Raw genomic sequence first — 21888 nt, forward strand, 5'->3', positions numbered from 1 at the left:
CGCGCTCCCCCGCCTCTCGCCCTTACAGCTCCGCCCCGAAGACTACAACTCCCAGCAGGCAATGCACTCCCCCGGCCGGCGGCAACTTGCGTCAAAGCTGGATCGTTGGTCGCTAAGAGTAGTAAGCACGCGCGCTCGGTGGAGTGTTCCCTGCTAGGATTGACAGAGGATTCCTCGCCTCTCACCTGCGAGGGTGGAGCATTGCATGCCGGGATATATAGTCATGTAGTTCCTACCGCTCCGATCTCTTCTCCTACAGAGCCTAGCCGCTACTACCACTAAATCCCGCGGGATGTCGGGGTCAACTCTCGCGAGAGGTGTGGCCGCGTTCCTGCTTAGCTTGCTCTGTACGTAATGTGAGAGGTAATCAGTAGAGCAGCTGGACAGGCAGGTGAGGGACCCCGGTCGCCCCTTTAGATCTCACGCTACTTAGAAGCTCTCGCGCGAGGTGGTGCGTCCAGACAGCAGGGGGCAGCTTGGGGCCGTTTAAGGTCGGGCGCCCTTGGTCGCCATTTTGTTTAGCGTGGCTTCCCCCACCCTCCCAGGAGCCTGTACAAGACTGTGGTCCCTGGTTCTTTATGCTGCTGACTGAGTATTGATCCCACCCGCGCGTTACGATGGGGAAACCAACTAAGCAGAGAAGAAAGGGCCAAGTGGCTGCCAGGGCCACGGGCTCGAGTGGGGCAGGGATGGCGTTGGTCAAGAACAACCCTTTCGAGGTGAAGGTCAACAAGCAGAAGTTTAATATCTTGGGGAGGAGAACCAAACATGACGTGGGGCTGCCGGGCGTGTCGCGGTCCAAGGCTGTCAAGAAGGTAAGACTGGGGGGAGGCCACTCATCAGATGAGGACAAGGTGCGTGGATCCTACCACTCTGGAGCAAGCCCCCGCTGCCAGATGGGGGCAGTGGTGTTGCACACCCACAGAGTGTGCAAATGATGGCACGTGAACTGTCTTAACTCAGGATTCTATAGCGTGGCTCAAAGGGTTTGATGGTACAAACCTCACCAAGGCTGCCCTTATGTCATGTTGGGGTACAACCCCAGTCTCAAACTCTATAGCCCCGGAATAGAGTATAGGCCAGTGAGCAGGGATTTTTTTTCCAGCCTTTGTTATTTACTTGCTCTGTGACTTTTGATAAGCTACTTTATTCTGATAACAATGAACATTATCTAAGGGGCCCAGAGAGGACTGGAGGCCTATTTTGGTTAGTTGATAAACGTTGATAAACCATCCCTGCTCTGGAAAATTGTCAAGCAAAACGATTGTTCTGTACCTTGATTTATCTGACTTGAAAATGGCATTTACCTCACTCAAGGATTGTGAGACTTAATGTTATAAAGCCCTTTGAGACCCCCCCAGATGAAAAATGCTATAGTCTAAAGAACTATACATCTTATACATTAACATCTTGAATGCTACATGCGGCTCTGTTGTGTCCCCCGTTCGCCCCCCCCCATTTCAAAAAAGGATATATTGGAATTGGAAAATGTACAGAGAAGGGCAACAAAAATGATTAGGGGTATGGAACAACTTCTGTATGAGAAGAGAGCAAAAAGACTAGGGACTATTCAGCTTGGAAAAGAGATGACAAGTGGGAATATGATAGAAGTCTATAAAATCTTGACTGGTGTGGAGTAGGTGAATAAGAAATTTTACTCCTTCACATAACACAAGAAATTGGCATCACTCAAATTAATGCAGCAGGTTTAAAACAAACAGAAGTTCTTCACATAATGCACAGTCAACCTGTGGAACTTCATGCCAGGGGATGTTGTGAAGGCCAAAAGTATAGCAGGGTTCAAAAAGAATTTCTGGAGGATAGGTCTCTCAATGACTATTAGCCAGGATGGGCAGGGATGCAACACCATGCTCTGAGTGTCCCTAGCTTCTGCCAGAAGCTGGGGGTGAACGACAGGAGATGGGTCACTTGATGATTGCCTGTTTTGTTCATTTCCACTGAAGCACTTGGCATTAGCCACTGTTGGAAGACAGGATAGTGGGCTAGATGGACCATTGATCTGACCCAGTATGACTGTTCTTAAATATAAAATACTTTTTTGTGATTATTATGATGTTGATCCAAGCTACACTGGTCGAACTGGTGGTATGGAGTAGACAATGTCAGGATGCAATGTGATGATGCCTCAAAATGCCCCTTTAAGGGTGTTCATGAAAACTCAGAATGTCTCAGTGAGTTCTGTATGTCCCACACCCTGAGACCATCTCTGAAACTGGCTCCTAACACTGTTAGTGACTGTCCCTGCTGTTGATATCAAGGTCAGAGCTCTGCCTTCAGGATAAGGTGACTTAGTAATCACCGAAAACTACAGCCACATTAGTTGAATGGTGAAAATACATGAGCCTTCATTTCCTTTCACCTTGCTAAGGATCATAGTCAGCATCTAATAAGTGTGGGAGATGTAACATAAATGCCCCCAAACTCCTTCATAAGTGATTCGGGCTTACTGTCCAAGAAAAGTAATACTGTAGCTTGCTGGACGTACAGATGAGGGTATGTCTGTGCTACAGTGCCACAGATTCAGCTATGCCAGTGTAGTGTAGACACTTACTACAAAAAGAAAAGGAGTACTTGTGGCACCTTAGAGACTAACCAATTTATTTGAGCATAAGCTTTCGTGAGCTACAGCTCACTTCATCGGATGCATACTGTGGAAACTGCAGAAGACATTATATACACAGAGACCATGAAACAATACCTCCTCCCACCCCACTCTCCTGCTGGTAATAGCCAGTACCTGGTATCAAAAAGGTTGAGAAACACTGGTTTATGTCGTAGTGGGAGTTTAGGCCCCAAGCCTGTCAAATGTTAACTTCATTAATATTTATAGTCTCTTTGATTTCAGTTTAAGGATGTGCTTAAGTCTTTGCGCTACGGGGCCTTAGACATTTTTTACTTTATGGGAAACAGTTATCTGAGAAGACCAAGAGGAATAAGCCTGAATTACGAAGGACCTGTACTCAAAGTGAACGTTGGTATTTTGTGGGTTTTTTTTAAATATTACTTTAAAGTTTCCCGTCATTGGAAAGGAAATTGTTAGGCAAGTGCTGAGATAAGACTTCTGCTTTTCTTTTAAACTCTGTGTTATCTCATCTATCAAACTACCCTTACCCAATTTGTCTATTTCATCTGTCAACTGCATCCTCTACTCTCTGTATCCTAGATTGAGAGCTCTGGGGGAAGGGACTATGGTCTTTGTTACTTCTTTGTATTGTGCTGTTCCTTGATTAGGATTCCATGGTGCTATTGTAATGTAAATAACAGATCACCGACTGCAGCATCAGAGTGGTTATTCTGACTTGACACCAAGTCCATAGCCATAAGCACCACCACATTAGAGAGCATCTTGACTACATACGTACTGTATATCTGGGAGCCCAGTAATCTGATGCATCCCTTACTGAAGGCACCAGAAGTACTTCCCAATCTGCCTCTGCAAATACAGCATGAGTGACGTAAGTGCAGTACTGGATTGTATTAAAGCTGTGTTAAAAAATAAATTTCTTTTTCTTCACATTCTCACTGCTATGTATATACCAGTGGTGGCCAAACCACAGCTCATGAGCCACATATGGCTCTCTTAAAGTTAAAGTGTGGTTCGCGGAACCTGCACACCCTCTCCCATTCTCCACCTACCAGACTGGGGGAGCTCAGGGCTTCTGCCCTGCGGTGAGGGGTGATGGGGCTAGAGCAGGGATGGGCAGTTTTTTGGCCCGAGGGCCACATCTGGGTATGGAAATTGTATGGTGGGCCATGAATGCTCCTGAAATTGGGGGTTGGGGTGCAGGAGGGGGTGAGGGCTCCAGCTGGGGGATGCAGGCTCTGGAGTGGGGCCAGAAATGAGGAGTTCAGGGTGCAGGAAGGTGCGCTGGGCTGGGACCAAGGAGTTCAGAGGATGGGAGGGGGATCAGGGCTGGGGGTTAGGGTGTTGGAGGGTATCGGGGTGCAGGGTCTAGGCGGTGCTTACTTCAAGCAGCTCCCAGAAGCAGCGGCATTTCCCCCTCTCTGGATCCTACGCGGACACGTGGCCAGGCGGGTCCGCATGCTGCCCCGTCATGCGCTTCCCCTGCAGCTCCCATTGGCTGTGGTTTCAGGCCAATGGGAGCTGCGGGGGCGGCACTTGGAGTGGGGGCAACATACGGATCCCCCTGGCTGCCCCTACGCGTAGGAGCTGGAGCGGGGACATGCTTCTGTTTCCGGGAGCAGGGCAAGCCATCGACCCTGCTCCCTAGCAGGAGCTCAAGGGCCAGATGTGGCCCCCGGGCTGTAGTTTCCCCACCCCTGGGCTAGAGGCTTCTCACCATCAGGGATGGGGGTGGTCTCAGGACTTCAGTTCTGGAGGAGGCACCTGCTAGAGCTTGGGGCTTCAGCAGGCGCAGCGCTGAAGCCCTGAACCCCGGCAGGTGCACCCCAGCTTTTGAACTTCTGATGATTGTTGTATGCAGCTCAAAGAGTCAGTAAGTTTGGCCACCCCTGGTATATACCATCCATCAGCAAACAGAATTTAGAGATCTCCTTCAAAAGAAAAACAAATCTATCTGAGAAATACTTCAGCACAAGGGAAACTGTTGTTTAATTTATCATCGTGTATACTTTGAAAACCCTTGAGAAGCCCTGTATGAGATAAAGTTACTGTGAATAAAGGTAATCAATGAAAGGGTGCCTAATGCACCGCTACAGACTAGGGACCAGTTCTGCGGAAAAGGACCTAGGGGTGACAGTGGATGAGAAGCTGGATATGAGTCAACAGTGCGCCCTTGTTGCCAAGAAGGCCAATGGCATTTTGGGATGTATAAGTAAGGGCATAGCCAGCAGATCAAGGGACGTAATCGTTCCCCTCTATTCGACATTGGTGAGGCCTCATCTGGAGTACTGTGTCCAGTTTTGGGCCCCACACTACAAGAAGGATGTGGAAAAATTGGAGTCCAGCAAAGGGCAACAAAAATGATTTGGGGTCTGGAACACATGACTTATGAGGAGAGGCTGAGAAAACTGGGATTGTTTAGTCTGCGGAAGAGAAGAATGAGGGGGGATTTGATAGCTGCTTTCAGCTACCTGAGAGGTGGTTCCAAAGAGGATGGTTCTAGACTATTCTCAGTGGTAGAAGGTGACAGGACAAGGAGTAATGGTCTCAAGTTGCAGCGGGGGAGGTTTAGGTTGGATATTAGGAAAAACTTTTTCACTAGGAGGGTGGTGAAACACTGGAATGCGTTACCTAGGGAGGTGATAGAATCTCCTTCCTTAGACGTTTTTAAGGTCAGGCTTGACAAAGCCCTGGCTGGGATGATTTAATTGGGGATTGCTCCTGCTTTGAGCGGGGGTTGGACTAGATGACCTCCTGAGGTCCCTTCCAACCCTGATATTCTATGATTCTAATATGTGTCAAGATGGAGAAGTGTGGGGTTTTGGCCAAAAATATTACAAAGAGAAACTGCATCATGTTAAAAATTCCTTGAAAATTATATACATGTACATAAAATAAATGGATGGAAAGGGAACATAAATTCTACAGTATCTCATATGAAGTAAGACTTTCATTATTTAGTAATCCTTACATCAGCAGATTCTGCACCTGTGACATGAGCGTAAAAGGCTGTAGCTAGAAACTTCAGCTATTTTGCTGCCCATAATAGTTTGAGAGTTCACAATAATAATAATAATTAACAATCGTATTTCTCCCCAGGAATCAGCTAAACTTTTTTTTAATGTTTTATATTGCCACTGACCTTTTTGAACCTAATATTGAAGGTAACCAGCTTGATGATGAAAATGTATCGGTTGTGATATTGCAATGTGAGAGCAAGAGATGGTAAATTAGTTTCCCACCTCCTTTAATATTGGCCTGGGTTTTACAAAACTTTAAAATGGTTAATATTGGTAAACTAAATGTCTTGTTTAGTAAGCACTTGTGGGTTTTTTTTCCTTTAAGAAAAAAGACAAATCAAGTCCTAATATAAGATACTGTATTAAAAGCACTAGAAAGAGGTGTAGCTCTCTGTTTATCTGCAAAACAGATACAATATAGACATCCCCACACCGGCTTGCCAAATTTCCCTCCTCTGACCTGCCAAATATACCTCACTGCTGACCTAGAGGGTCTGTTTTCAGGGTGAAATAGGTAGCTCAGTATCTGTACCCGTTCGATTACTGAGCTCTCCTCTGAGGCTGCCGACAATGGTTGCAGCTAGTACTCTGCTTGAGGTTTTTTATATATAGATAGATTCTTTCTTTTACACGATGAGCTGGACTGAGATGACTGTTCTTCATTGGTATTGTTTATAGTTGTTTTAGGAGTATAATAAAGTATACTAATCATTGAATTAAATAAGGGTAAAAAAAATAATTTTACAGGATTGATTAGAATTGGTCTTTTTATAGTCAACAGTAGTGTTCTCATATTCAGTGTGTATATGTGTTTGTGTTTGAATAAATTAGGCCTTAATTCATTGGCTTCAGGTGTGCTTTTGTTAAGTTAATGCTTTGATCTCTTTTTCAGCGTACACAAACTTTGCTGAAAGAATACAAAGAACGGGAAAAGTCCAATGTATTTAAAGATAAGCGTTTTGGTGAATATAATACCAAAATAAGCCCAGAGGAGAAGATGATGAAGAGGTTCTCTTTGGAACGACAGGTAAAGTATAGGAATGAAAAATAATTTGTAAAAAGTAGATGTAGAAATTTTTAATTTGCCAAACAAAGTTTTCTGTAAATAATACATTGTTTGGCCCCTAAGGATTATACCAAAACCTATAACCTGTCAACCATACCTAACTTTCATTTTTTTTACTCCAATACATTCTGTTTTCTGAAAGCCTATCTGCACCTTTTATTCGATCTAAATTAATTCCAGAATTAGAGCTCATAAAAAAAATTATAGAAAATTTCAGAATTTTTGGTGGAAATAAGAAAAAGTTTGGTTGTCGGGGATTTGGGGACTTTTAGAAAATTTTGATTTTTCATATGTAAAGGAGACATTTTTCATGGAAAAAAATATTTTGTCAAAAATCAATTTTTGTATTAAAAAGGTTTTTGCCCAGAAAATTTTTGACCAGCCCAATCCAAAATAAAGATTTTAAAGCTGAATTATTTTAACATTTACAAAATTGTGATTTTTGGGGGGGGTTAAACTAGACAAAATTCAATTTCATTCCCACAAAATGTAAATTCTTTCATTGTCATTAAACACTATTTCATGTTCTTACCGACACTCCTGAAAAAGGCCATTTCCCTTGATGGCCTATGAAGCTCATTTTATGATCTTACCACTCTAAGACAGTGATCCCCAAACTTTTTACCTCGTGCTCCCCCCTTCCCCTTGTTCTCCCCCCTCGCCAGGAGTGGGGCCAGTGCTCCGGGAGGGGAGGACGTGAACAGGGTAAGGGGGCTAAGACTGGGGCCACAGCTGAGGGCGGGGCCGACAGTGGAGCCAAGGCCAGCAGCTGGGGCCAGGAGCAAAGCTCAGTGGTGCTCCCTCCCTGCCCCCTGTGGGGGCTGGCCCAGGCCTCAGCCGCACCCCCTGAACATTCCTCCGTGCCCCCCTCTGGGAGCACACCCCACAGTTTGGGGACCTCTGCTCTAAGAAGTGGAATCGGTTTGGAATACTACTTCCATCTATATCGTGTTTGGACTCCTGAATTATGCAGCATGGTTCCATGTGCAGAAAAATCTAGGAATAAGATTGTTATTGGAAAGGTTAACTAATTTTTTAGTGGTTATTAAGTCTGAAATGTTTTATTTTAAAAAAAGTGGTTTTTTTTAACATATACAAAATCTAAGCTTGCTTTTGTAGTAATTTTACCATTTTTTAACTAATAAAATAAGCCCTTCCCCAGAATACTGTGCCTGATTCACCACTTACTTACACTGGTTTAATTCTGTAGTTTCTACGGTGGATTTAATGGAGAGTAAAAACTGGTGTGAGATGCTCACAGTTACTCGCTTTAATGTATCTGAATGAAATTGAAGGCTTGTTAATGTTGTTAAAGTAACAGAGAAATGAAATAGGGTTCTTCTAGTCTAAACTGAAAATATTAGCTTTTGGGGGGAATAAATCTTTGTTGACTAGCTGTCGTTAACTGATATTAATCTGAAAAATGTCTCATTACTAAATTGGTTGGTTTATTTTTCACAGCAAACTCATGAAAAGAAAAGTATCTATAATCTCAATGAAGATGAAGAATTGACCCATTATGGCCAATCTTTAGCAGATATTGAAAAACTTAATGATGTTATTGATAGCGACAGTGATAATGAAGAAAGAGGAATATTGTCAGGTAAGAAAAATCAAACTGATACCTTAATACATTTTTATCCAATGTAATTTTCATTGTTAATATAGCTGTGTGAATTGTTGTGTACCCTGCTTTCATTGAAAAATAATGTAAAGAAAAGGTTCAGATTTAAATCAGCCTTCTGTTTTCTTTAGTCTGATAGAAAATGGTGATTAGAACTGGATAAGTGCCAATATTGTTGAAATTTTTAACCATTCACGATTTTAAGAAATGTGTATAATATTTCATCACATCATAATTGACTTTTCACATATGGATTATCCTTAAAGTAAGTGCATTCAGAATTAAAATAAACTCTGGTTTAAAATCAACTATTTAGAGATGCCAGGATGCTTGCAAGTATGGTACATTATAGGTGGCACCAATAGGAACACCCGGAGTTGAGGCTGCCTGATATATTCCATTATAAGAAGACCATGTTTTCAGTTGCTTTATAACTTTACACACACACACCTGGGGCTGAATTGGTTTTTGGGGGGAAATTTCAGCACAAACAGGGCAGCCATTTCTCAGAACAAAGTTAGGGGAAAATAGATTGTTTTGTCCATGTTAAAACAAATAACATTTTGTTTCTTACATTTCTTTGGACCAGATTATGAACCCTCTACTTACAATAGTGAGCAGTTACTCACACAGATAGTCAGTGGGATTTCTTGTGTCAATAAGTGCTCACTAATGTGAGAAAGGGGTTTGCAATCTGGTCATTTGGGTATAGCTGTTCATAGGTAATGTAAATTAAAATTCTTTCCAAACTGATTTTTATCTTTTCTATTTGGCAAATCTAGAGCTAGTTTCTGCAACTCTTAGTCATGTGAGTAATCTATATTTATGCAAGTATCTCCCTTGACTTGGAGAGGTCTACATATATCAATAAATATTGCTCACTGAATAAAGGTTGTTTGCAGCTATGTTTCACTAGATAGATAGGTAAAAGCCAACCTGGCTGCTTTTTGTTTACTTCCTTTAGTTTATCTATGTCTTTAATATCAATAGAAATGTGCACACCTCTTGCAATAGTGTTTGTGAATGTTATGCTAATGAGTAAGTGGTAGGAGTTCATGCAGTGTAGGCCCTATTGGACTACTGCACCTGAGCAAAGCAAATTGCAGGATCATGGCCTTAGTTGTGTTAAAACAGTAGCTGATTTCTTTTTAACTTGATGAAAGATAGCTTTAAAGAAAAAAATAGATATTTAATTCTGTAGCCCACTAGATTATAAACATGTTACATAAAAATTTTTGTTTTAAACAGGTTTTCAGGTTATTTCTTTTTGGGGTAGTCGTTGAGTAAAACCACTGAACACACAAATTGTCTTACATGAAAGTTAGGACAGTGAACACAAGCAAAAAAATCCATTGCTGAGACTAACATACTATCCTAGGTTCCTCTCATAGGGCTTATGTCCTTGTGATAGCTGAAGCCTTGGTCTGCCTGTTTGTAGTCCAGTGGAACTACCCATGTTCTTAAAATTAATTGTTTCTAAATATCTGCGGGACTGGAGCCTAAGTTCATGTGCTCTTACAAATTAAACACAGTCAATGTCTGGTGATTAAAGCACATTCTATTCTTGGTATAGCCCTTTTCTGGAATGTTGGTCAAGTCACTTGACTTCTCTGTGCTCTGTCTGTAAAATAGGAATAATAATGCTTATCTTAAAATTAGTGTTGTGTGGTTTAATTTAATATATTAAAGTGCTTTGAGGCCATCAGATAAAAAGTGCTATATCGTTGTCTTAAATCAAAAAGTATCTTTTGCCTGTGTGTATTTGAAAGGAAACTTAACAAAGTTTGGAAATCCAAGGTCATGGTGGGAATCCTTTTCTGAAAAGTCTTATCTTAACTTAGGCCAAACATCAAGCTTTATCAGCAGAAATGGGGTTTAAACCTTGGTTAACTAGCTATTTTATTCTTACATGGAATCCATCATTTGCTCCTGTGCCTTTAATAATAAGGAAATAGCAACCCAATAACTTAAGGAGAGCATAAATCTATAGATTCATTAATCCTTTCAATTCTCTTTTTTTCAGCTGAGCTAACTGCTGCTCACTTTGGAGGGGGTGGAGGTCTTCTTCGTAGGAAAGCACTCACTGGGGAAGAAGATGAAGAGGAGGAAAAACCTAAATCTCGCAAGGAGCTCATTGAAGAGCTGATTGCCAAATCCAAGCAAGAGAAGGTGAGTTTATAGCCTTTGAATAAAAAAATCTGGACAGACAACATTAAGTACCACATCATTTTCCATGTGAAAACTTACAGAAGACAAAAAACATTCAATAAAACCATTATCCGCTTTAGGACCTGGAAACCACCCACTCCTCTCTCTTCACAGGAGAAGAATATTGGTGGCACAGTAAGCAGAGGGGATATGGCTTTTTAAATATATAGCCAAAAGATCATATACCTGACACTGTTTACCTTGCGAAAACTGTATAGAGCGTCTGCCTCTCTGTAGGTTCCCAAATCCTCCACCGATGAACTCTGTTAGTGTGGCTGATTTGTTTGCCATACTCTGCCCTTGAGTCACCCATTGCCTGTTTGTGCTACTTCCTTTGCCAAGGGTGCTTAACGCTGCAAAGTAGGAGTTGATATGAACTAATTTTTTATTATATAGTAGGTTTTGACTATATATGGACCTCATTTGCTCTTGATGCTGCAGGTGATCTTCCTTTACTCTTAGAGGAATTCTGCGCCACTGCACTTGCACAGAATTATGTCCCCTGCAGGTTTCTTTGCTTCCCCGCAGAAAAATGACTTTCTGACAGGGAAGCAAAGGAAAGCCCCAAGAGCGGTCATGAAACCCTCCCCAGCAGTAAGGTTTCGGGTGCCCAGGGCAGTCAGCAGAAGGGTAAATCACTGTGGGGCATGGGGTGGGACTGAGGAAGACCCCTACCCTACACCAGGCTCACCTGTTAGTCCTGGCTGGGCTGGGGAGGACAGGACTTCCTCTTCCCCTGCACGGCATCTGGGGCCGTGTGAGACCCACCCCCAGATTTCTACTCTGGCTGTAGGAAGGTCTGCAAACTCTCTTGCTTCCTGCGCCCATTGTTCTTCAGCTGCAGGAGGATCACTGTATAGGGAGCTGCTCCCCCATCCGCCCAACCCCCATGCATCCAGACCCCCCTCATACCTAGACCCTCCTGCTGAGCCTCACTCCCCCTGCACCTGGACCACGCCAGCGAGCCACCCGCACCTGGATCCACACCCTACCGAGCCCCAGCCACCTGGATTCCCGCCCCACTGAGCCCCACTCCCCCAGCATCTGGACCCCCTCACCAAGACCCTCCTGCCGAACTCTATCTTCCCCCACTCAGACCCTTCCCCCACCCGCTGAGCCCCAATTACCTTAACTTGGACCCCCATGCAGAGTTGCATTACCATTGCACCCAGAACACCTCCAGCAAGCCCCTGTGCATCCAGATCCTGCCCAGACCCAGATTGCCCCATACAGAACCCTCTCAACCCACACCTGGATCCCCCCACACTAAGCCCCTCCGTACTTGGAGCCTGCCTTGCTGAGCCTCCCTGTCCACAACTGATGCACCTGGCACGGAGGGGCAGGGCCCTGGGGTATTTCTGGGGCAGGCCTTGCGCTTGCACTGTGTCTAGGTTGGGTGCAGCCTCATTGCTGAGTCTGTGTGCCAGAGGGGAGCTGAACAGTGATCTCCCACCTCTGTGCAGCCAGTGGCCTGTGCTTCCCAATACTATGCTGGAGCCTCCACATTTATTTGACAAATAAAATTTGCAGAATTTTAAAATATTGTGTGCAAAATTTTTAATTATTTTGGCGCAGAATGCCCTCAGGAGTATTCCTTGTTCAGTTACATACATTACCAATTGAACAATAATTATGTTGTATACATATTTTTATTTTTCTAGAGAGAGAGACAAACTCAGAGAGAGAATGCCTTGGAACTCACAGAAAAACTTGACACTGACTGGAAAGAAATCCAAACCCTTCTCTCCCACAAAACCCCCAAGTCAGAGAGGAAAGATAAAGAGGAGAAACCCAAGGTAAGGTTTTGGCAATACAGCTTGTTTTGTTGCAACTGATTTGACACCAGTACTGGAACCAAAGTAGTGATTGAGAGTGAAGGGGGAAGTTGATCACTAGTTATTTGTAGCTGATCATTTCTTTTTAAAATATTAAAAATACACCTCTACCCCGATATAACACGCCTCAATATAACATGAATTTGGGTATAACACTGTAAAGCAGCGCTCTGGGGGGGCGGGGCTGCACGCTCCGGTGGATCAGCGCGTTAGAATGTCTGGCTCCCACACGCTGCTCTGAGCAGTGTGTTATGGGTGCCGGGTCGGGGCCGAGGGGTTGGATATGGGGCAGAGGGTCTCAGGAGGTAAAGCAAGTTTGATATAACGCAGTTTCACCTATAACATGGTAAGTTTTTTTTGGCTCCCGAGGACCGTGTTATATCAGGGTAGAGGTGTAAATGCCCTGTGTTTTAGTTAAATTGAAAGAATTCTACAGCCTTTGAGGGAGTTTCATGTCAGAATTATGAGGTGGGAAGGATCTTAGTAGATACTAATTTTAGAGAAAAATAAAAGGATTCATATTAAGTATTTTAAGACTTATACTCCCAGTAAGTGCATCATAACTCTGGCTGCCCTTTGTCCTTTTTCATTAGCTGTTGAATTTGAGAGAGATTCCTTGTTGGATAAAAAGGCGAACAATATTCTGGTTTATTTTTAAGACCAACATTTTCCTGACAAGTTAACATCTGTTTGAAAAGGACATTGGCTGACTTTGTAAATGCCTTTGATATGTCTTTTATACACAAATTCTCTAACTTAGCAATAGCTTTCTGTGGCAGTAACTTCACTTCTGCCTCAGTTGGCCTATGAAATCCCTCTTGAGACTTTAAAAAGGGTGAAAATACTAGTGATTTGGGTAGATTCATTGTGAAAGTGAACCCAGAAATTCTAACAGGTAGACAAATCTATTATTCCATGAATAACTGATCAGGTTTTTTGCTAGGGACCGGCATAATGGGTGTTAAATTGAGATGTGAGACCCCTGTGGATTTTGTTTTGAGATCTGTTGGATCTAGAGAAAATGTAAATCAGTGGTGTTCTGTTGCATTCGTATGCAGTTTGGGAGATAATTCATAATCTGGTTTAGTATAAGAGGAAAATTTTGTCAGACTTATTTCTCTAATTTTTTAGACAAGTGGCATGGTCCAGTGGGTTACAAGTGTGACTGGGAACTAGGAATTTTTGAATTCCAGTTTCATCTCTATCACTGATTTTGCAGTGTGGCTTTAGGCATGTTGATTAATTGTACCTCAGTTTTCCTATCTGTCAAATGAGGTTAATGCCTTCATAACAGAGATGTAACTCATGTTTTGTACAATGCTTTGAAGATATAAAGTGCTATGTAAGTTATAATTGTATTTAAAAAATCTTGTCTGTATTTTTTAAGGGATATATTTTCTTATGACTTCATATTTTGAGAAGTATGTATGTTTTGTAGAATGAGAATTTTCCTGGAGGGGGAAGTCTTCATGAATTTCAATTGCCACCCATTAGTCTTTCCCTTAACCTTGTATTGTGTTGGCCTTCCTTCCTGCCTTCTCCAGAGCCAATCATAGTCATTTCTGAACGAGCCAGAGGGCTTTCTGTGGAGAAGCACAGAAAGTAATATATTTATTAATTATGAAATTGTGTATTTCTTTAGCCTGATGAGTATGATATGATTGTTCGAGAACTTGGGTTTGAGATGAAGGCGCAACCCTCTGACAGGATGAAGACCGAGGAAGAGTTGGCGAAAGAGGAGCAAGAAAGACTCCAGAAATTAGAGGTACCAGAGTGTTTCAGATTGTATTGTAGCCCTCCCATTGCTAGTGACCTCTTATAGTTTTTTGACATTGCTTAACCTCAATTTGAAAGCAGTCATACTAAAAATTGCAGGAGACAAATCTGAGAATAAGTCCCCTATTCTAATGGCACTATTTGCATCACTACACTGATCTCGTGATTTACCCTTTCTTTTTTTCATGGATTTTTAATTTGACTATTAAAAAAAAATGGGCTGAATACTTTGCTTGTGAGATTACATAGCAAGAGAACTAATTCCCTCCCCCTTCCCCCCAGTTAAAAACAAGTAGCACATTGACTATCTTTTATATATCATTCAGACCAAAGATGTGCTTAAACTTTGTTAGATGAGCCTGTTTGGTGCACAGGAGCTGAGTTAACTTCTGGGCAAATCCTGCACGCTTCCCTCCTGTAGCTGCAAAGGGTCCCCTGGCAATTGCGCTGACGTGATTCTGCTCTGTGGAGGGGTAGGATTTGCTTGGGAAGGTTTGCATGTTCCTTACACAATATGGAGCTCAGTGCTCCCTGTGCATCAGTTTCCCAGAGAGTTAAAATTCCTTTCAAAGCTTATATTTTGTTCAAACCCATTTTAAATACAGGAAATACTCATGCACACTGCAGAAACATAAAACTCTAAAGAAGCTACTATTTTCTGGTAAATAATATATTAACAGAAATATGTATTTAAGATAATATATGTAGATAAATAAATATTTCATTACCAAAGATACACAAGGCTTTTGATAAATGATCTATTTCAACACCTTCCAAGTACAATTTAGAATATATACAGTCAGACTAATTTACTAGTCCCACCCACCAAAACAAGGAAACTCAAGAGTTCAGGCTAATATGTTATCATGTCTCTGCTTTTTATTGTTCCTTCCTCCCTTCTGCTAGGTGAATAGTGGTAGTTAAGAATTTATTTTCTCTTTGATTTTCTTTTCTTAATTATCTGTATTTTCTCCAAAATTTTCATACAAAGTAATTTAGGTCGTGTACTATATTGTCCCTCCCCTGAATTTATTTTAAATCACAGGCTGATAGACTGCGTCGAATGCATGGAAAAGATGAACAGGAGAACAAAAAGAAACCCAAGCATATGTCAGCTGACGATTTAGCAGATGGCTTCATCCTGGATAAAGATGACAGACGTTTACTTTCTTATAAAGTAAGAATTTGATTGTTTTATAGTGACTTTCAAAATCACTGAAATGAAGAGAAAATCATTTCAGATGAAACAGAACCCTTTTCTGTTCACTTTTTATTATTTTTATCTAGGTGCTGCACTTTCCACCTGAACTTCATTCCCTGAAGTAGGGCTGGTTTGGTCATGCTGGCAATGTAAAGCAGCCTAAGGCCAGCATAGAGAACCACCCCTGTGTAGGGAGGTCATCTGGTGGTGTAATCAGCATTGTAGCTCCTATATCATCCACTTCTATGCAACCAGCATAAGGGCTATAGATGTGGTTTCCCTTCACCCAGAAGGAACGGACTGGTACACAACAGTTCTGGGAGATCATAAAAGTGACAACGCAAACTTTATTAAATGCCGCCTCCTCCTTCCCCTGAGTTGTGCTGTGTATCTCTTAGCTGCAGCAGAGGATCAGAGCTTTCATAAAGTCACCTTTGTCCTTCATATGGAGGGATCACTGTGTTTTGAGTGCATTGGTTTAGCTGAATGATTATACTCTCTGAAAAATGACCCTGTAAAAACAGCATAGTGGCGTTTCATGTTTGTCTTTCGTTTTCTCAACATCAAATATACTTGGTTAACAAGAAAAAAAAAGGGCTCGGTTGCTGCAAATTATACATGGCATCTGACAAACACCCTCATGTATAATCACCAGGAGTAAAGATCCTGTAACTAGGTATGGTGTATGAGGCAGACTATAAAGAGATTCATCTCCAGGGTCAATATTAGTTCTACACTTCCAACAGGAATAAAAGGTAGTAAAACTTTATTCTAGGGGCAAAGTTTTCCTTGTCTTACATCCTTTGTAATCTCATTGAGAACAGTTGAGTTACAAAATGTGCAAGTCAGAACAGAATTTGGCCCACCCTCAGCTCTTATTCAGGTCAAGTTGTTGGGGCTTCTGACATCTTGGGATCAAACCCATATTAAGGGCAAAATCCCCCTTGTCCTATTCATACAAAAGTCCCACAGAAGGCACTTTTTAAGTAGAGTTGAAGTCTTCCATTTGTGGTGCAACTCTTCGGCTACACACACTGCTCCCTGGATGCCCATCTTCCAACTTTTCCATCCCCAGCGCTGCTTTTCCTGCATGTCACCTGACTGCTTGTCGCTCAATTGCTCCCAATCCACCCCAGCTTTCTTCCTCTTGGTTTCTACTGATCCATCTTCCCTCTACAACTGGTACCCTGTCTTCTGTGTACTGTCTGAGCCAAACTTCCTTCTATAACCAACTGATCCACCTGATATACCAGTGGATTTTAAATAAGGTTCAACTTGTATCAAATTCAGAGATGAGAGGGTCATAATCTGATGTATTTCTAGTAACACAAGTAAGGACGTTATTTTAAATTATAATTTTAAACCCAACGGTATTCCTGTAAGCTATTGTATGGTTTCTTTTCTCTGTTAATAGGGTGGAAAACTAAATGTTGGAAATGAAGAGGAAGAGGGTGGGAATGAAGAAGAGGAGGGAGAGTGTGAAGAAGAAAATGAGGGAGAACCTGGTAGAGAAGATGAGGAAGAAGCAATTGTTGAGGAAGATGATGCTACAGATAGTCCCTCTGACCTTGAATCTGACATGGGGAGTGAGGAAGAGGTCACTGCAAATGAAGAACAGAAGAAGAAACACAAAGGAAATGAAAAGAAATTGCAAAGTGAGGAAGAAGAAAATGCTAAGATAGAAGCGGCCAGATCTGAGCTTCCTTACACATTTACTGGTAAGATTCCGACAAACAAAATCCCCCTCTACCTGTTCAGTCAATTTGTTGGAGCCCTATGTATCTGGTGCCATCAGACTCCTTGTTGTTTTTGTGGATACAGACTAACACAGCTACCCCTGATATTATGTATCTGAGGCTCCACATCTTAATTGTACTCCTTCTGGCCAACGAGTACTGGACATGACTCTTCATGTCTTGAAAACGTGATTTGTTGTCAGCAAGCAGAATTTCTCTGAGTAGCATGAGAAAATCCTTTTCTGTCCAGGAGCTGAGTAGGCTATTTCTACTGCCCCTTTCATCCCTAGAAGTGAAAGACAAAAAGCCTTGACTGAAATCAAGTTTCATGTAAGATTGTGCCCAGTGTTGCCTCAAGACCAAACGTACAGCCTGCACAGAGTGGTGTTGTCTTGCAGAAAAGAATAGACAATAATTTTCTAGTATGTATTGAAAGCTAGGAACAGGTGTGCTTTGTGTCTGAAATAAAGTCTGCTCGTCTCAGAAGAAGCTCACAGAAGTGGTATGCTGCCCATTCTTAACGTATAGTGTCTGTAATAGAACACTGTGGGGCTTATCTTTAGAATAGATCTGTGGTTGTGGAGAAAGGAAACTATTCTGCATGCTGTACAGGATATTCATTCTTGTTAACTGAATATTTCACCAAATTAGTATGCCAGTAGGGAATACTGAAGTACAGTATTTAAACAAGCTATGCTGAAATTAGACAACCATTCACACCACTTTGCCAGAGTGTTTGCAGTTTCCATTTGATGGCAGGTGAAACAATAACATACATTGAATATAGTAGTTTAAATTGAATCCAGCAAAGAACTCTAAGGAAATAAAATGGTTAAGGTTTTATAAAACACTATAACTGGCATATGTGTATTTTTTTTTTCCATTAGTGAGTAGGCTCTTATATTTCTTATATGTTCCATAGAGAATGCTTGGTTATTGTGACTTTAAAATTACACAGTTAGTGCTATTATAAAAACACAAGTCAGAATATATAGAATTATGGGTAAAAGGACACTGAGCTTTAGCTCTGCTCGTGTGTGTGTGTGTGTGGTGCAATCCAGTCTTTAACTATATGCTTGCATACTATGTCTCAAATAACAGAATGTTAATTTTTTATTAATGTTTTAAATATGTTAACTTAAAAATGTTTCCAGCAGTTTTATTGTTCTGTTCTGATTTGAAATAATTATTTTCCAAAAGTTTGTTAACATAGTAAATATTTTCTAATTTATATTTAAGTTCAATTGGTTGATTTTTGTTTTTATTTTTATCATAGTTCCAGAATCCTATGAGAAACTTAAATCTTTACTGTTTGGAAGAATAATAGAAGAACAACTAGTTATTCTAGAGAGGATTCAGAAGTGCAATCATCCAAGTCTTGCAGTGGGAAACAAAGCAAAGTTAGAAGTATGTTTGAGTTTTTAAATGAACTTTGAATGCTAAAGTGAATTTGCTAAGTATTTAAGGAGCCATTTGAAATATATTGGTTTTGTATTCACATTATTTGAAGAAAACTTTATCCAAACTGTACATATGGGAGAACCTAGACAGTGTTTGTTTGCTATGTTCTGTCTCATTATTTTTCTATGCTTTTAAAAATATCTATATTTAAATACATATCTGCACACATACAAAGAAAAAAAACTGTAATGGTTTTAAAATGGTATGTTTCTTGCAGAAACTGTTTGGCTTCCTTCTGGAGTACATTGGGGAATTAGCAACTGTGGAGCCACCAGAGCTCAGAACAATTGACAAATTGGTTCTGTAAGTAATAAAACATGTTGACTGTGGCCCCTTCATGGTGGTCCGAAGGGAAAAAATAGTTGCCTGGTAATAAAACACATAGTGCGTTACTTAATTTAAATTATCCTACTAACATTGAAAGCTACTGGCTTTCTATTTACTTCATTGTGTTTTAACGTTGTTTCTTTTAGTGCCTTAGTCATTAATTGTATTAAAAAGCTTCAAACATTCCAGAAGGAAATTAATAGAATTCTCAGTTTGCATGAGACCTTCCATAGGTATTAGAGCTATAGAATTATGTAATTACACACACACAAACTATTGTAAAGGAAAGTTATTTAGATTACTAAGTCAAGCATTTGAAAGTTAGGCAATGCCAGATTTATGGTTGCCCATGCAACATTAGTTTTGTCCTGTGTTCATTCTATGCACTCAATGAGGCGGGGGACCAAGTGCAAAATGTGATCAGGTAATTAGAGACTGTATCATAATGCATTCATGTAAATCTGGCATGACCTAACTTTTGAGTGATTGATCTTTCAACTTGAATAATTTTCTTTCAACATAGAGGTGGGTTTTGTGTACGTAATTTCCTGGTGTGTGCTTTTATTTTTTTTTTTTTTTTTAAGGAAAGAGTAAAAATTTTATTCAGCTGAAACAATCTCCCCATCATGCATCATAAGCAGGATTTGAACCTTGAACTGTCAGCATTGCAGTGCAGACTTGAGCTACAGTACTATGTGTGTTAGCTTGCAGCAGGAGAAGGTTGTTATCGCAGAGGGGAGGGTGGGCCTCTAGCACCATGTGCATGTCCTGGCGATGGTGGCAGAATCCTGGCCTGGTCTAGCACTCTTCTCCCTGGGAGATGGAGGGCTCCTGCCCCTAGAAGATAGAGATGGGATTCTAGAGCCATGTTCTTGGTCTGGAGTTTGTGGTCAGGGAAGGGGGAGCCTGGCTCTGCTCTCCTGTCACCTCACCACCTCCGTTGATCTGAGCACTCCCAGATGCTTCCTGTACAGCATACATGCTGCTGGCATCACTTTGGTGGTGGCATGGGCTAGACTATTTAGAATGTTTAGTGTTGTTTTGGCATGCTACAAATTTTTCCTGAGGCATGCCAGCAAGAGAGAAGAAATGATGATTATTAGCAATTTACATCTCCGCTTAACCTGAATGGAATTTCATGGGACAAAAAAAGCACTTCTCTAGCCTGAGGACTTTGTCCCTACTCAGTTCCAAAACCCTGCTGCAAACAATGGTGGAGTTAAAGCTTTTTGGGGGGGAGAAATCTTTTGTAATGGAAGGTGTAAGGCAACCTAAATACAAGGGTTGCTATCACCTTCTCCTTATAACAATATGACCTTAAAATGCCACATCTGGGAAAACACAAAAAGCTGATGAAACTGTCCCATTGCCTATTGAGCAGAGTCTAAGCATCAGAGCATTCTGAACACACATTCCATTTACTTCAATATCTAGACACAATAACTCTAAGGGTCCTGAAATTCAGAAATAAGTCTTCAGATCATGCTACCTTAACATAGTTTTTTAATAAAACAGTATATTTATGCATTAGAAATTCATATTTAAAAACCCACAAGCCTATAAGTGAGGGTATATTTCACAAGCCCTAATGAAAAATGTCAATCTAGTAAATCAAAAGCCTAGCAGCCACATGTGTGCACCCATTAATTGTCTTCTGCAGAAATAATTTAATTCAGAGTATTAATTGACATTTTGTGTTTAGCCTCGCACAAATAACATTTCCAAAGATGCATAAAAATCATAGTTCTTTATTAATATAAATGGTGTAACTTTTCCTGGTGACTTGTGTTTTCTTGTTAATAGGCCGTTGTACAGTCTTTGCCAGATGTTTCCTGAAGCTGCAAGTAACTGCGTTAAGTTTGTCCTCCAAGATGCTGCACATGACATGGAAGAAATGATTGAAGTCAAAGGCCGTGCAACTTTTCCAGGGCTAGACATGGTAATTAACACATTTTTGTTTTAAAAAGTCTGTTGCCTTTTCTGTTAGTGTAAAATACCAGGGTGACATTAAATCTTGTTTTGCATTTCACAGCTTATAATTCAAGATATGACACATTGCAGCTTCTGTGGGTTTTCTATGCCCTGAATTGCCTGTCCTGAAATAAATTAATATTACAGAACAGAAGCATGGCAGCAGAAATATTGAGAGGAGAAAACCCTGTTTGATTCTAAATGAACTGATTTGCAGGTTTCTTATCCAGTCTTAAAATAACTGAACATTGTTTTGCCTGAGACTTGAGCGTAGGATTCTGCGTGTTCCATGCAACACTTAATAACATTGCTAAAATTACTGCCACCTAGAGCAAGGCAAGGTTGTCCTTCCTATCTTTGATCAATGAATATTTTTTTTCTCAGTTAAATAAACTGTTTAAAATAAAAAGTCTCCACAGAGATTTAGTATTCTACAGTGCAAAAACTTTTCTGCATAATTAAGAAACAGAACTATGGATGTAATACAATAATATTTTGAGATGTAGATATGATAGACAATAAACTAGGGACCTTGGAATGAAATAGTTGATCATCGCTCTTTACTAGTGCTTCACAGTTCTATTGGCTATTCTAAATCTATGAATAGACTCTTCAACTATAGGCAGTTGGATATTTGGGAATTCAGGATGGGATGCATTTAAAATAGTGACAACTTATTGTTTGATAACGTGCTAAAAGGACAAGCTATAAGTCAATGTTTGATTCAGAGGGAACTGCTTGCCTCATCTCTCCAGGCTTAATGGAGTAGTATAAGAGTGAAGACTGTAATTAGTGTACTGGAGTAAAACAGACTAAGAGGAGACAATTAGCAGACGCAAGAGATTTTTAAGATTGGGTAGGTTGGTTTTACTTGAGTCGTTATTCCAGTGTGGTTTGGGCAGTGCTTGTGGATGCATCAAGGAAGACTGTGTCCACTTCTAGCTTCTACGTTTACTATGTCACTGTCACAATTGCCAGGTTAACTGAACCACTGACCTCTTCTCATCTTTTGGGATGGAATTCTTAGACTGGGCCATAGGCTGAAGTCCTCTCTGATC

At 41.0% G+C, this 21888-nt stretch overlaps 2 protein-coding genes across 4 annotated transcripts in view; one reads left to right on the forward strand and one right to left on the reverse strand.

Annotated features, from left to right (window-relative positions):
* Window positions 1–222, reverse strand: part of GRK4 (G protein-coupled receptor kinase 4) — an 83022-nt gene extending 82800 nt beyond the window's left edge. Inside the window, exon 1 of the mRNA XM_073342660.1 lies at window positions 186–222. Within this exon, the coding sequence (XP_073198761.1) occupies window positions 186–207 (22 nt within the window). The 5' untranslated portion in view covers window positions 208–222. The remainder of the gene's footprint in view (window positions 1–185) is intronic.
* The window catches only part of NOP14 (NOP14 nucleolar protein), a 34073-nt gene continuing 12354 nt past the window's right edge, over window positions 170–21888 (forward strand). Inside the window, exons 1-12 of one of the 3 annotated variants that reach the window (XM_073342656.1) lie at window positions 752–815; window positions 3253–3476; window positions 6518–6652; window positions 8153–8294; window positions 10339–10484; window positions 12185–12319; window positions 14001–14123; window positions 15180–15311; window positions 16750–17053; window positions 18348–18478; window positions 18750–18835; window positions 20663–20798. In XM_073342656.1, coding sequence (XP_073198757.1) covers window positions 3468–3476; window positions 6518–6652; window positions 8153–8294; window positions 10339–10484; window positions 12185–12319; window positions 14001–14123; window positions 15180–15311; window positions 16750–17053; window positions 18348–18478; window positions 18750–18835; window positions 20663–20798 — 1479 coding nt within the window. In that variant the 5' untranslated portion in view covers window positions 752–815; window positions 3253–3467. Of the gene's footprint in view, window positions 816–3252; window positions 3477–6517; window positions 6653–8152; window positions 8295–10338; window positions 10485–12184; window positions 12320–14000; window positions 14124–15179; window positions 15312–16749; window positions 17054–18347; window positions 18479–18749; window positions 18836–20662; window positions 20799–21888 lie in introns of all 3 variants that reach the window. The other 2 variants (XM_073342657.1, XM_073342655.1) reach the window with 2 other exon arrangements.

Source organism: Lepidochelys kempii, chromosome 4 (genome assembly GCF_965140265.1).
Source record: "Lepidochelys kempii isolate rLepKem1 chromosome 4, rLepKem1.hap2, whole genome shotgun sequence".
In the NCBI taxonomy this organism is placed as follows: domain Eukaryota; kingdom Metazoa; phylum Chordata; order Testudines; family Cheloniidae; genus Lepidochelys; species Lepidochelys kempii.